The sequence below is a fragment of the Trichoderma ghanense genome (assembly GCF_004382785.1).
Source record: "Trichoderma ghanense strain CCMA-1212 chromosome Unknown scaffold_6, whole genome shotgun sequence".
In the NCBI taxonomy this organism is placed as follows: domain Eukaryota; kingdom Fungi; phylum Ascomycota; class Sordariomycetes; order Hypocreales; family Hypocreaceae; genus Trichoderma; species Trichoderma ghanense.
Window position 1 is genome coordinate 1,186,289 of NW_027395669.1, and position 14,770 is coordinate 1,201,058.

The 14,770-nt window shown below is 55.7% G+C and overlaps 3 protein-coding genes across 3 annotated transcripts; 2 read left to right on the top strand and 1 right to left on the bottom strand.

Annotated features, from left to right (window-relative positions):
• Nucleotides 1-801: 801 nt before the first annotated feature.
• Nucleotides 802-3,306, top strand: CCMA1212_005995 (uncharacterized protein; the record flags this gene model as incomplete). The annotated part of the gene is made up of 1 exon (XM_073703236.1): nt 802-3,306. The coding sequence occupies one exon, from the start codon at nt 802-804 to the stop codon at nt 3,304-3,306; it is 2,505 nt and encodes an 834-aa protein (XP_073558155.1).
• A 2,293-nt stretch (nt 3,307-5,599) lies between these two features.
• Nucleotides 5,600-7,136, top strand: CCMA1212_005996 (Sphingosine N-acyltransferase lac1; the record flags this gene model as incomplete). The annotated part of the gene is made up of 2 exons (XM_073703237.1): nt 5,600-5,782; nt 5,949-7,136. 2 exons carry the CDS (start codon nt 5,600-5,602, stop codon nt 7,134-7,136), a joined length of 1,371 nt encoding a protein of 456 aa, XP_073558158.1.
• Nucleotides 7,137-9,280: 2,144 nt separating this feature from the next.
• Nucleotides 9,281-13,481, bottom strand: CCMA1212_005997 (Heavy metal tolerance protein; the record flags this gene model as incomplete). Its single annotated transcript, XM_073703238.1, has 5 exons — nt 9,281-9,692; nt 9,766-11,948; nt 12,176-12,628; nt 13,096-13,240; nt 13,474-13,481. 5 exons carry the CDS (start codon nt 13,479-13,481, stop codon nt 9,281-9,283), a joined length of 3,201 nt encoding a protein of 1,066 aa, XP_073558157.1.
• Nucleotides 13,482-14,770: the final 1,289 nt, after the last annotated feature.

Consider the following 14,770-nt stretch of genomic DNA (forward strand, 5'->3'; position numbering starts at 1 on the left):
ACAGTACGAATCTGTACAACGAGGGAACATCGAAAGGGTCCCCGTCCAGTCCAATGGATCAATGTTACGGAGTCCATGTACTGTAGGAACGACCTGGAGCAACACCAACGCCTTCCTTCTCCTCCCCAATTCAGCATCTCGCCATCGCCTCCGCTTTTGACTTGCTCGCGAATTGATCGCCTATTCTCACAACCTACGGCCTTGGACGAATTACGAGAAACAGGCGCTATTTTGCTTCAGTCTACCCTTCTGCGAGAGATATACTGGGTTTTGAGCGCACGAGGGAACCCCGGGGGTGAAACAAAGCCGTCCTTTTTCTTTTTTTCGCGATCAGTGTGTGTTCAACGTCGACCTATTCTCCCCTTTCGACAGCCACCGATTGTCATGAGAATTGCTTTGCGCTCACGCCGACTGAATCACCAACCCTGATCGGCTCGATTCTACATCCGAGAAGCGCCTTCGCAAACCGAAAACCGCAGTCGTTCGTTGACCCTTTTGGCGCCATCGCGGGTCCCGAGATACTCATCGTCGTCAGCGTGTCTTTGATTCTCCAGTGAGGGCTGCTTGGAGTCGCTCCTCCGCCTTATTCTCGCTCGAGCCGGCAAAATTGAAAAGGAGGCGGCGTTCCAGCTCGGCCTGCACCAGTCATTGCACATACAAAGTCGTCTTCCATGGCGCACCCGCGATAGGGACCGACTGGCACCCTTTCCTTGTCGTCGCCGTATTACCGGCTGACTCTCTCTCTCTTTTCCACGGCCTTTCCCAACCTTCTGACAACCCTCAAGCGTCACCGATCCGGCCATGTCGATCACGTCCATGCCCAATCTGGCCCTGGCCGCCACGACGTCCCTGGAGGCGTCCATGGCGCTGTGCACCAGCACGTGGCTGCCCGCCAACGGCATCCTTTCGCTCGACGGCCAGTCGGACGATGCCATCCTGACGCTCGACAGCGACGCCTTCTTCCAGGCGCCCTGCCCGACGGCCACGATCCCGACCGTCTCCGTCGCCGTCAGCGAGCCCGAGAGCACCGGCACGGGAGGAGGCTCGAGCCTGAACCTGCAGGACCTGGGCGACGACGGCGACGCGGACGACAGCCCGCACTTTTCCGACTTCCGCGACCCCTTTTACGCCTCGAGCTTCCCGATATGCTACGCCCTCGCCGCGACCACCGTCACCGCCTACATGCTCGTCATCATGCTCTTCATCACACCCAGATCCTTTTTCGACAGCGGCGTCGTCTACCTCGGGCGTCCCGGCGGCTTCACCAACAGCTCCTCGGGGGGCGTCAACATTGGCGGGCGGCCGTGGCTGCAGAAGCTGGCCGCCCTGACGGTCGCGATATCCCTGACGATTGCCACGGCGGACACGTTTCGGATCGCAAAGATACAGTACATATGGGGAGTGCAGAACGCAAAAGTGCTGCAGAACGAGGTCATGGGGAGCACGGAGCTCAAGGCCATCCGCATCGTGTCCGACACGTTCCTGTGGCTTGCGCAGGCGCAGACGCTCATCCGGCTGTTTCCGCGCCACCGCGAGAAAATCATCATCATGTGGGCTGCCTTCTTCCTCATCAGCCTCGACGTCATCTTTAGCGCCCTCAACAGCTTTCTATACTCGGATCCGGACAGCATCGGCAATTCCATGCCCAAGAGTTTTGCGCATCCCATCCCGGCGCTGAGCTACCTGTTTCAGTTGGCGCTCGGGGTCTTGTACGCGGCGTGGGTGGTGTACTATGCAATCATGAAGAAGAGGTACTCCTTCTATCACCCTCTGATGAAGAACATGTGCTTGGTGGCCGGCATTTCTCTGGGCGCCATCCTGATACCGGTCGTATTCTTCATACTCGATATCTCGAAGCCAGAGTTTACTGGCTGGGGAGACTACGTGCGCTGGGTCGGTGCGGCGGCTGCCAGCGTGGTGGTGTGGGAGTGGGTGGAACGAATCGAGGCGCTGGAGCGCGAGGAGAAGAAGGATGGGATCCTCGGGAGGGAGGTGTTTGATGGAGACGATACACTGGAGGTGAATGCGGCGGAGCTTCCATGGTCACGAAAGCGAAAGAGCTACAAGCCCAAACCGGGCGGAGATGGGGATGGTAGGGGAGTCATGGTCACGGAGAGGGAGCAGAGGCCGAGAGAAGGCGGCTGGCCTGGTGTTTCGGTCATTGGCGGCCGGCACCGTGAGCGAGACGGCAACACTGGATACGGACGCGACGACGGAAGTGGTGGGACGGCGGTAGAGAGGACACCAGGACATGCCATGAGAGCGGCGCCGTGGATCAGACGACCTCCGCCTGCCGTGACGCCGGTCAGTAGAACGGATACCACGAGTGCTGCCAGCAGTACGGTATACGCCGTGAGGCACCAGGGAGGCTCTGACGGCGTCCCAAGAGCAGCCGATTCAGTAGCTTCCGGTCCGATACCGACCACTGCAGATGGTTCGAGGCCCGAAAGTAGTAACCAGGGCCGCCGCCCTGTTGCAGAAGACGCCGCATCGACAATCCAGCCGCCTTCTTCCGCCTCTCCAGGGGATCCCCCCACTGGCCATATCGCGATTCGGGAGCCGCCGAGGTCGGCGGACTTGGAGGCGAATACTCGCTCGGGCTCCGGCGGGCGTTGGCAAGCACTACTGGGTCGTGGAGGCGGCGGATCGACATCGCCGCTGCAGTCGCCCAGGACATTGTCGGATAACCGGTCGACGATTACCACGAGAGCCCGGATCGATACGAACCGGTGGGATATCCGGGGCAGGCTGGAGGAGTTTGCCGTGAGCCAAGCGGAGAGGATTCGAGAAAGGCTGCGGCCGACGACGGATACGGACAACCTCCCCGTCATGGTGATCCCGGCGCCGGCACGACGAGGCGCCGCGCTGCAGCAGGTTTTGGAGGAGGAGGGAGAAGAGCTTAGTAGTGCGGCGGCATCGGCTCTGCGGCGTGCGCGGGGATCCAGCAGCAGCAGCTCTTCGGAAGAGGTATACGAAGTCAGGGGGCGGAACACCATGGCGCCCGCCGTGTACCCGAGCGGGACGACGGGCGCACGCGAGAGGCCTATACCGCCCAATAATCCGCCTCTGTGGCCCGGGGTTCGGAATCGGCACCTCTATGACGACGACGACTACTCGTATGACGATTCGGTAACGGAGACTTCGTCCGTGTTATCACGGGAGCAGCATGAACAGGGGCATGAGCATGGGCATGAACGCGACAACGACCATGAACCCGATCCGGAGCCTGAGCCGGATATTTACACTGGCCGCGACGACAGGCGCCCAACACCGCCTGGCGATCATCCCGGCACTTCCTCTTCATAGCGTCTGGGGCTAGGTTCTGGGGTCATCTTTCGGTGTGTTTGTGGTTGGCGGTTACGAAGCGCGGTGCTTCTCGTGATGAAGTCCTTTGAGCGAGGCGTTTAGGTCTTGATTTTTGCGGGTGTTACTTTGCATCTTGTGTCACGTACTGGGAGAACGTATATAGGTGGTTGACATATTGGATATGTGGCCTGGCGATACCCGGTGTGTTATGGAGATGATGGGGGGTTTGTATCTATTGGAGATGGCTTCTGTCATGAGTGTTGGGATGGCGATTGTTTCGCTGTGTGTTTAACCCACATGAGATGTATTCAGCAATTGGATGACATGTGCAATGCCAAACAACGATGTCGTCGAATCTGGGTCATGTTGGCCTACCATCTTCTACTTGCTCTCCCAAATTGAATCACTTGTGCATTCACCTACCTAGGAAGTTCTTACCTCGCAAGCACGTACCTTTTCCCAATCAGTCCCTTACAGTTATTGAAAGAAGTCAAGGTTGAAGATTGATATGTGATAGCTCACAACTTTCAAATTACGTCACTTACTCTTTCAAAGAAAAAAAAAATAAGGAATTTCTCAAGAGAGCAAGCTCCGTATTCCGTCTTGGGAGCAACGACGACAACTCCATTTTCATGGATACACGGCATTAGGCGAAGCAGACCATCGCCGTCGTTGGCCAGATAAATCCTCGCTTGTCATGTAGGTAGGAACAACAGCTTTTCCATGAGGGAGCAGGAGCAAAAATCGCAGTTGATACTTACAGTAGTACGTAGCGCATGGGAGAAGGAAAAGAAAAGATGGACAGGGGACATCCCTGCATCCCGTCCAGACTTAAGACCAGACGCCAAACAGGGGTCCCTTTTGCAGGCCCCCCCCCCAGTTTGGCTGAAATCCTTGGGCCGCTCTGATAAAAGGGTTTACGTGTAAAGGAGGACCAACCAATCAGGATGGTGGATGCTGTTGTTGGATGTTTTGGGGGGGGGGGGGGGGGGGGGGGAAGGCATTTGAATCGAGGGATTGATGTGGGAAATTTGAGGCCGGGGATATTGTTGTTTCTTGGAAGGGCTTGTGAATCGATATGGTTGGTGGCTTGTTAACTACTAGGTAGATGACGACGGGGCGCGGATGCTAGTGAGCCATTGCATGTCCATGTGAAGCCAGAGAAAATGTTCGTACTCTGTAGTAAAAACATGCGATGATCCTGTCGCGCCTTGTGCAGTAGGCGATTGTTTGTGTTTCGCGACTCGAGCATTGATCCAACTGAAGATGCTTGAACGTAAGGCTACGAGGAGGTTACCTTACCTATTCAAGGTGATGGGGCAATACCTGGTTCTGGCAGAGACCACAGCGGCGCCTCAAGGTATCCCCGTACCAGGTAGTGCCAAACTGCTGGAGCCTCGCCCATCATCCGCTGTAAACCCCCCCCATTGAGTGACCTCCATTTCCAGCCAGGCCTCTTTCTGTCATTCCCCTTCTTTCCCCCATTCTTTGCGTCTGCCGTCTCCAACCCCTTTGCCATTGCTACCTATCCAACAACAGACGACAAACGACGACGTCAAATCACTCGTCAATCGGCACGGGTTTCCGAATTCTCTTCCCTGCCCCGTCTCAGCTCGGCACCTGTCACGCCGAACCTCCTAAGAAAACCCCCGACTGGACGCAGCCTCTCTTGTCTCCTCCTCTCTTCCCTCTTCAATCCTCCATCTGTTCTCAGCAGCAACGACGACTCTCCAACCTGTCCTCTAGTCCTCTCACAGACCGCCACTCTCTCAGCCTCGGTTTATAGCACCGACGAGTGAGACATACAAGCAGCGCCAAAAAGCGGATAAAGCCCGCGCGAAGTCTCGTCACTGCCAGGACCGCCAATCATTTGCGCCAGGCGCCCCGCGAATAAACCAGGGGTAGAGACGCAAAGCAAGCCAAACCAGGCAAAAACGGCCAGCGATTCGACTTCGCATTTTTTTTGCTGATCTTGGCTTCGCTCGACCTGTTCGTCTCCCCCCCCCCTTTTTTTTTTCCCTTCTCCTGCGTCTTGCCAGCGACTTCGACTCCGACCGTTTCGTCTCCCCTTCTCTTTTGTTTCCCAGCCTGTGACAGACAGACGTCAACAGCGCCTTCTTTACGAAAACGACGACGCATTCCAATTCGAAGCCTCAGCGCAAGCCGACTGAAAGGGGGACCGGAAAGATTCCACGCGGGCTGAAACCCTCCGAGCGACAAACCCCCCCCGAGTCGCCGCCCGAGACACACGAACAAGACCACCCGGCCTCTGTCACGCTCCCTCCCGGACACAATGGCGGGCGTCGAGCCGTTCCCGCTGCTCAACACGTCGGCCGACCAGCTGCACAGTGCTGACGTCAACGTTGCGAGGCGCAGGCGTAAGAGCAGCGGCCTTGGGGGCGAGATTCGCGCTGGCGACACGGGCGCGCCGGCGCTGGCCTCTAGCAGAGTCAGTCTCAATGCCCACGACTCCGAGGTGAGATTGCGGCGGCTTTCCCTTTGCTGATGCTGATGGCCGTGCTGATGGGCTGCGGCCTGTCGTCCCAGGCTGTCGTCCGGCCTTGATCGCAGGCCTCCCCTCCTGGCTGAACTGAACTGTCCTGAACTCATCTGGTTGTCTAACACGAACGAAACAAAAACAGCACGACTCGTCCGAAGGCTCAGAGGATCCCTCGGGCGCCCCCAAGACTTCCAAGCGCCGCCGCGCCCGTGGCTTCTTCTCCCAGTGTCGCCAGACAATGGTCAAGCACACCTTCGTCCTGCCCGCCGTCCTGCTGCTCGTCTTCCTGGTCGGCTACGCCATCAACCCGTCCGAGGCGAACCCTATACACCACTTCCTCTTCCTCTCGTACCCGCTGCCCCAGGACGACCCCCTCCAGCCCGTCCAGTATGGCAAGGGCAAGTGGGACATTGCCTTTGTCGCCTTCTACACCGTCGTCCTGTCCTTCACCCGCGAGTTCATCATGCAGGAGGTGTTGCGCCCCATGGCCCGCCGGACGGGGCTCAGCAAGGGAAAGCAGGCTCGTCTCATGGAACAAATGTACACCGCGCTCTACTTTGGCATCCTCGGGCCTGCTGGCATGTACGTCATGAGCCGCACGCCCGTCTGGTACTTCAACACCCGCGGCATGTACGAGGGCTTCCCGCACCGCTCGCACGAAGGCGTCGTCAAGTTCTACTACCTCTTCCAGGCGGCCTACTGGGCCCAGCAGGCCATCGTCCTCCTCCTGGGCATGGAGAAGCCGCGCAAGGACTTCAAGGAGCTCGTCGGCCACCACATTGTCAGCCTGGCGCTCATCGGCCTGAGCTACCGCTTCCACTTCACCTACATTGGCATCGCCGTCTACATCACCCACGACATCAGCGACTTCTTCCTCGCCTCCTCCAAGGCCCTCAACTACATTGACCACCCCATCGTCGCCCCCTACTTTGCCACGTTCGTCGCTGTCTGGATCTACATGCGCCACTACATCAACCTCCGCATCATCTGGTCCCTCTTCACCGAGTTCCGCACCGTCGGCCCCTTTGAGCTCAACTGGGAGACGCAGCAGTACAAGTGCTGGATCAGCCAGTACATCACCACTGCCCTGCTCGCCTCGCTTCAGGCCCTGAACCTCTTTTGGCTCTTTTACATCCTCCGCATCGCCTTTCGCTTCATTCGCGACAAGGAGGCCACCGATGACCGATCCGAAGACGAAGACGACGAGCAAGAGACGACGGAGAAGCCCACCACCAAGCACAATGGCAAAAAGGCCGTCCCTAACCCTCCTGCGCTGGAAGTCCACTACGAGGACGACGAGGACAAGCACAACGGTTCTGCCAAGCACTAAAGGGGAGCAATGACTTTGCTGTAAAGAGAGGAAGAAGGAGGATGATGATTATGACGAAAAAAATGGACACACGACATCGGGCAAGGTTGGAAAACAAAAAAAGGCAAAGTAGACGTACAATTTACGCAAAAAGAAAGAAAATCACACAAAAAGCAAGCGGATTTTGTTTTTTTTTTTTTTCCCTTTCCTCATATATATATATATATCTTGGAAACATCATGATGCTTGACATGGCTCAGGCCGCGGTCTAACCAAAGGGGCGCCAAGGGGGAGAAACGGCGAAGCATGGGGGAAGGGAATCACTGGCATTGGTTACGATGAATGAGAAAAGAGCCCTGAAAAATAAAAGAGACAAAGCGAAAGAAACAAGGGTTCTGGGTTCTTAATACTAATTGTAATAATATGAAGCCTTTACATGTTCATTTTGTTTCGAGGCTCGACAAGGTATCACTTCCCTTGCTCATGTCGACGCATCGAGGGCAAGGCAATATTAGCAAACATGAAACTCGTGACGATGATGTGAACGACTTTCCTGCAGAAACACAGTCACATGGCAAAAGGCACACACTTTTTACCAAAATTGTTTTCTCTGTTTTTTTTTTTTTTTTTTTTTTTTTCTTTTTGTCTTGTCCGTGCTACCAAAAAGCTACCAAAAACCTATCGAGGCTGTCCTGTCCGTCTGTAGCAAATGTCCCTTTTTTCCCCTTCCCTATCGGGGTAATCCCCATTTTTGTTTCGTGTGTTTGATTTTCCATCCGTCCAGAGACTGACTGACTGTTCGTCGTCTCGGCTTCCCTGAGGAAGAGTCCCAAAAAATGTATGTTCCGACGCAGATAGAGTGAGAAAAAAAAAAAAAACAGATGAAGAGAATCAAAAGGAAACAGCTCAAACCCAAGTGGTGAACATGTCTCCGGGTCCGGATATCCATCCAGTCCACAGGGCGTGATTCAAAGTGTTGGGAAAAAAAAAGGAAAATAAAAGCCAGGTCATGTAAATCATTGCCCGAAATCAAGTCAAGGTCCACGCGGCCTCGTCAATGGGCGTCCAAGTTCGAAATCCTTCCAAGGGGTAAAAAAACAATGAAATAAAGAAGCAAGCGTTGTCGTCAACAAGTCGTCCCCTCCAACTCTACAATTCCCAACCTCCGGAATCCTCCAATGTCGACGTCATATGTGTCATGCACCCTCGACACAAGTAAAGAGCTGTCTGAGCCGGCAGTGCCTTCAAGACACTCGACGAAGAAACCGGAATCTCCTTTCGGAAAGGCAAGAGAGTATTCATGTACCAGTCAAATGACGTCTCGCATCTCTCAACATCGAAGCTTGACGCTTCGTAGTCAAACAACGACCGGCAATGACCAGGCGGTTGCAGACAGTGACACAAAGAGATGCAAAGCCGATGCAAGAAACAGTGGTAAAACAACACACATTATATATGTCTTCGCCTGTAGTTGCGGCTATATCTTGTCTGGTTTGAAATGCAGAGGTGTATTATTAAAAAGTCGAAAGTTCCGCGATAAAATCCGGTACGAAAAAAGTAATGGTGGAAATGGCAGCAGGTAGATCCCAGTCTCTGTGCCTAACTGAGCGTAAATGGGTTGTAATATCTGAGAATAGAAAGGAAAAGGGGCGTCATCGTCATATCGAAAACTCTAGTCTCAAATCATGCTTCGCGCGCGATAAGTTGACGTGGAAACAAAAATCCGGGGTCCGGACTTGAAAGAATCGAAGGAATCAGATATGGCCGGCTAGAAAAGGGAGCAGTGTGTGTCTTATGCAGTGTGCATGAAAACGTCGAATAGAAGAAGATGATGAAAGTCAAAACCCTATCCCCCAACGCCGGCGCGATGCAGTCATCATGCCAAGGTCCTAGATGCCAAGTCCGGGTGACACCGGTCGTGCTACGGCCGGATGACAAGCGGTAGACTTGGATAGACCTGCAATTTCGAGCCCGGAGGGAAATCGAAAAGGTGATGAAGTAAAACGACGAAATAAAGTGCGCTTAGCCTGTAAGACAGACTAGTAAAGTGGTATCAGATGCGGAAAAGAAAACAGTCAGAACAGAGTGTATCTGTCTCTTGACGATTGGCGTAAATAGACGGTGACCGCCGGTCTGGCCATCTCCACGAAAGGGCCTAGTCGGATTTACTGAGAATCGCGAGGCCGCTCCTGCTCGGGCTCCTGTCTCTGCTGCTGTTCCTGGTTCTCCTCGTGGGTGGATTCGTTGTCCGACGACGACGCGGAAGGGTGAGCATCAACGTCGTCTTGTCCTTGAGAAGCGGCACCAACATGCTCGGTCGCAGATCCGTGACTCTCGTAGCCGTCAAGCTGGGTCTTGTTCTTACCATCCATGTGTGCCACACGCATGGCCCTTTTGGCTTCCAAGGAGGCCTCCCTAGCGGCATCCAAGGCACGTTCCGCAGTGACCTGCTTCTTCCACATGGAGTAGTAGACCCCCTTGGCAGCGAGGAGATCTTGATGATTTCCTCTTTCAACAATGGTTCCAGCGTGAAGCACGATGATTTGGTCGGCATGCGTGATGGTGGACAGGCGATGGCTAGCAGGAACACTCGTGTTAGCTTGAAACTTGACAAAATCAATGGCCGAATCCGTCCGTGGGCTTCACTTACGCAATGATGAGCAGTGTCCGTCCCTTGCCGATGCTACAGACATTCTTCTGAATCGCCTGCTCCGTGTGCGAGTCGAGCGCCGAGGTAGCCTCGTCCAACATGATGACCCTAGGGTCCTTAAGGATGGTACGAGCAATGGCCACACGCTGCTTTTCACCGCCGCTGAGCCGGAGGCCTCGCTCTCCGACCTGCGTGTTGTAACCGTCGGGGAAGGACATGATGCGGTCATGGATGCTGGCCGCCTTGCAGGCATTGTACACTTCCTTATCCGTGGCCTGAGGGTTGGCATACTTGAGGTTGTACATGAGGGTCTCGTTGAAGAGGGTCGTGTCCTGGGGCACCACTCCTATGTGGCGGCGGACCGAGTCGATTGTGAGATCTCTGACATTCTTGCCGTCGAACTCGATGCTGCCCTCGTCACAGTCGTAGTAGCGGAACATGTGTCGGAACAAGGTGGACTTGCCACCGCCGGACTCGCCGACAAAGGCCGTAGTGGTGCCCGGGGCGCACTCGAAGCTGATGTTGCGCAGAGCGGGTCGCCGAGAGTCGTAGGAAAAGCTCACGTTCTTCCATCGAACGTGTCCACTAAAGTATTCCAACGGTACGGCATTGGGGGAGTCGACGACGGTTGGCTGGATCTTGAAGAGCTCCAAGAGGCGCTCGCCGGAGATCATTGCCTGCTGGACTGTGCGGTAAAACGAGCCGAAGAAGTTGAGAGGGCCCTGGAGCTGCGTCAGGTAAGAAACGACAACAAACCAGTCGCCGGTAGTTCGCATTCCTATGAGAACTTGGTACCCGCAGACTAGAGCAGCCACTATCCTGCCAAGGTTGAAGACGAACGTCTGGCAGATGTTCATCATGACCATGCCGTGCTGGACTTGAGCCTCGGCCTTTTGGAAGGCCTCGACCTTGGCCCGGTACCGGCTGGACTCGTACTCTTCCGCGTTGAAGTATTTGACCGTCTCGTAACTAGAGATGGAGTCGTTCTTCACCGCCTCCTCTTCGCGATCGGCGTTTGTCATCTCTCGTCGCTGATCAGCCCTCGTGGCGGCCATCTTGATGGTCATGTACAGATACCAGCAGGTGTCCACCAAGTTGAGCTCGGCGTACAGGGCACCGAAGCTGAGGTAGAAGACGGTGATGGAGAGGAACAAGTCGAACAGCATGGGAATGACCTGAAACGTCACCTGCTCGAGAAAGGCGTTGATAGCAGAGCCCTTGTTGAGTGCAGAGAGGACCTCGCCAGTGCGCTTCGACAAGTGGAAATCGAGGCTGAGGGAGTGGACGTGGTTAAAGGCCGCGGCCGTCAGCCCCCGATACGAGTACTGCGAGACGGGGATCCAAAGCAGGGATCTGAGCGAGCCGAGCAGGCCAGACTGTCCCTGGAGCACCCAAAGAACGCCGAGGATGAAGAAGTCCATAAATGGATAGTTGCCACTGGTGATGGGCTCGCCGCTCTTGAGGGCGGCAGTAAGCTTGTTGACGACTTTGCCAATCTGCCACGGAACGTAGACGTTGACCAACCGTTGGAGAATGACCAACACGAAGCACAGCAGTACCTGAAGCTGTAGCCTAGGAGAGTCTTTCGGCCAAAGGTAGGGGAAGAACAGGGAGTAGCCCTTGACGTACTCCAGCCAGGTCTTGTGGGGGATCTTCTTCTGTCGATAAAAGGCGGCTTGGTCATCCTTGCGAGCGTAGGGGGCCACGGCAGACTTGGCGGCGTTGGAGATGGTTCTACCACGAGACCGTCGGCCGTTAGCCTCAGGGCCAGTTGCCTGCCTGGCGTCGTTAGAGCGAGGCTGTCCATTCGACAGCAGAGGCGTGGATTCCGAGATGACGAGGCCTTCCTCGGCCGGGTGCTCAATGCGGCGAGACTTGAGAATCCAGGCAACGCAGAAGAGGGTGATTGCGCCGACGAGGTGCAGCAGACGGACAAAGTAGAGAACCAGGTCAATCTTGGTCCACGAGTCAACGCAGGTATCCTCTCCGTCGGGATCGTCTTGCTGGACGGTGCGGACAAAGTGGCAATCAGCAGCAACTACCGCTTCGGAAATGAAGAGAACGAGTTCACCAGTGAAGCCCAAGATCCAGACGGCCAGGTGGACAACGTTGGGTCCCTTGCGCCAGTCGAAGAGCGAGAACAGGATATAAAGGTAGAAGAAGGTAGAGCCGATAACATGGCACTTGAAGAGAAGACAACCGTTAGTGTAATCCCGGGAATAGAAAGGAAGGGTTTGGCAGCGAGGCTATTGGACCGATTTCGCAATGGAGCAGATAGTGCCAGCCAATTTTTTTTTTTTTCTTTGGCCCGACTGCTTGGGACCGAAAGATGCAGGAATCACCAGGGGTGGTCGGTTTGGGGGGCTGCAGAATGGGGGCACAATGTCGGTAGAGAGAGGGTAATACATACCAGAGTCCATTCGCCGGCCCATGGAAGTCCATCCTTCGCCCATTCATAAGGGTTCTCGTGGTAGAAGGCGTGGACAAACATGCAGACGCCAGTAGCCACATAGCTCAAGAAGATGCCAGCGGCGAGGTAGCGGAAGACGTTCTTGGCGACCCGGCCGAAACGGGGACCAATCTTACGGTCGCCGTCGCTGCGGCGCTTGCGCTTCGTGATGGGAAGGGGCTTGCCGCCGGGGCCCTTGACGGTGGGCTGGACGGGATCCTCTTCTTTCTTGGAGTTGAAGACGGAATACCAAGCCGCGAGCACAATGAAGGTGACGAGCAGGACCAGGGAGTATATATATTGGGTATCTCGGAGGACGACCTCGGCCAGGGTGAGGCCCTTGGCACCGCCGACGGCGGAGAGGGAGCCGCGAGCCTCGTCGGGCGGCGCGTCGTCGGCCAACATTGTGGCGGGCTGTGGGAGAAGACAAGACTCAAGTTAGCGAGGCTGCGCGGAGGCTTGACAGAGACGGAGCAAGGAAGAAAAGAGAAAGAGACGGAAAAAGGAACTCATGGGGAGGCAGAGGCTGAAGAAGGGCGGGAGAAAGGAAAGGGAGGAGCAACAACTTTGGCGACTCTCTCTTCTCGTCACGACTCGAGGCGGACGGGACTCGTTGCCTTTGCGTGATGCGCTGCTTGTCTGAATCGCCGTGAGCTGGGGAGAGAGTGTGGTGATGTGGTGTGGTGTGGTGTGCAGGAAGTTTGATGTCGATGGCTGTGATGGTTGATGGTTGATGGTTGATGATGATGATGTCTGAGTTGGAATTGCGACGGAAGTAAGTTTGCAGTGGCGAGGTTCAAGAGGTCAAGTGCTGCCAGCCGTCACGGGGGGTGCGAGAGAAGAAGAAGGAGAAGAAGAAGGATACGAGGGAGCAGGCTTACAATGAATGCTGGGGGCAGATCACCTGAGATGAAGCATTGCCGGGCAGCTGGCGGGCAATTGGCGGCTGGCACGCCGAGACGCAACGTGAGCAGCAGCGCGCAGGGCAGCCGGCAGAGTGAGCGCAGAGTGAGGCCACGGTGAGAGCTGCAAAGAGGGAGGAGGAGTGCCGCAGGAGGGGGAGACGGCGAGAAGACGCTCAGCTGCGCGAGCGGACGTTGGAGAGGGAAACCCGGTGATGGTCCAAGTTTCGAGTGCAGGGCAGATCGAAGTGCAGTTCTGCAAGTTTAAGGCAAGGTCAAGTGTTGACGGTACGGAGTTGCAAGTACATCCAGTCGCGCAAGTGACGGCTCTTTTTGGTCCCCTAAGGTACCGCCTACTGGTACATACGGCTATTGCTACTGGCCGATGCACGAGTGTGGATTGGCTGGGACTGGACTGGACTGGACTTTGATCCAATTCGTTCTTCAGGCCCATTTCGATCGAGTCGCACTTTTTGGGGGGGTGTGGCGGTGGAGCCGGCCCTGTCTGTCTCTTTCGGTGGTGGCCGGGCCACGATCCTGTACACGTACCGAGTACCTTTGTTGCCCTGCAACTGCACCCGCTGTCCCCCGTCTCTCAGTCAAGTACTGCGTACCTGGCTGCACTTGATGGCGGTGCTAGAAATCGGACTACAGTTACCTGAGTGACCACCTTGGTCTTGACGGGCCACAGACTCAAACTGCAAACTGCGTGCATGCCCTGTATGTGGTGCACCAGCTGCCAGCTGCCAGAAGACGCCAAACCAGCCAGGGGGGGTCTCCCTCAACGACCACCCAGAGCGGGGAGCGGGCTGGTGGACCCCCAAGACGGATGGATGGGAGTGTGCGCACAGCGGCTTCAGAGGGTGCGCCAGCGGCCAGAAATGCGACCCCCGGGTCCCTGTAGCTGCGCCGAGTACAGTACGTACCACTCGTAGCCCTCGCTCCAGTGCTGCAGAGGCCCGCATGCAGTGCAAGTTGCCCTGTGCTTGTTGGTTGGGGCACTCAACTCCATATTGGCGCTGTGCGTCTCCGGCAGCAGGCAAGGCAAGGCAAGGTGAAAAGGGTCGAGAGGGTTGGGTTTTCGTTGGGTGGTACTACCAACAGACATCAATGATATGGACGGGCCCTACATGCATGTACATCCATACTTCGAGGTTGATAGCCGCCGCAGCAACACCAGCTGACTCTCCAGCCTTCCAATGTCCGTGGTCAGAAGGCGGACCATGGCAACATGGATCCAGCAAAAAGCTCCAACTTGGTGGCGAAAACAAGCCACCCGCAACAACAGAAACAGCAGGGCATAGCCGCAGCAGAAGAGGGGGAAGAAGAAAAAAAAATGGATGGACAAAAGGCACGACTTAAATGGAGAACGGAGAATGGACAGAGTTTGAGAGTGACAGAGAGGGCGGGAAAGGGTCTGGGTTCTCATCGCCAATTCGATACATGCCTACACACACGGTCTCCCTGTTTCCGGTGATTGGCGCCAAAATCTCGAGCTTGTCAAAATCGGCCCCGGAGGGACGGGACTTGGACAAGCCTCAGAGGCCACCACCACAACACCCAAGATGCCAAAAAAAAAACAACGAGGCTTGGAGCTACTGGGCTGCTTATTGGAAGTCCTGCTTCGACGGGTAGATATTAATAGTTCAACTCG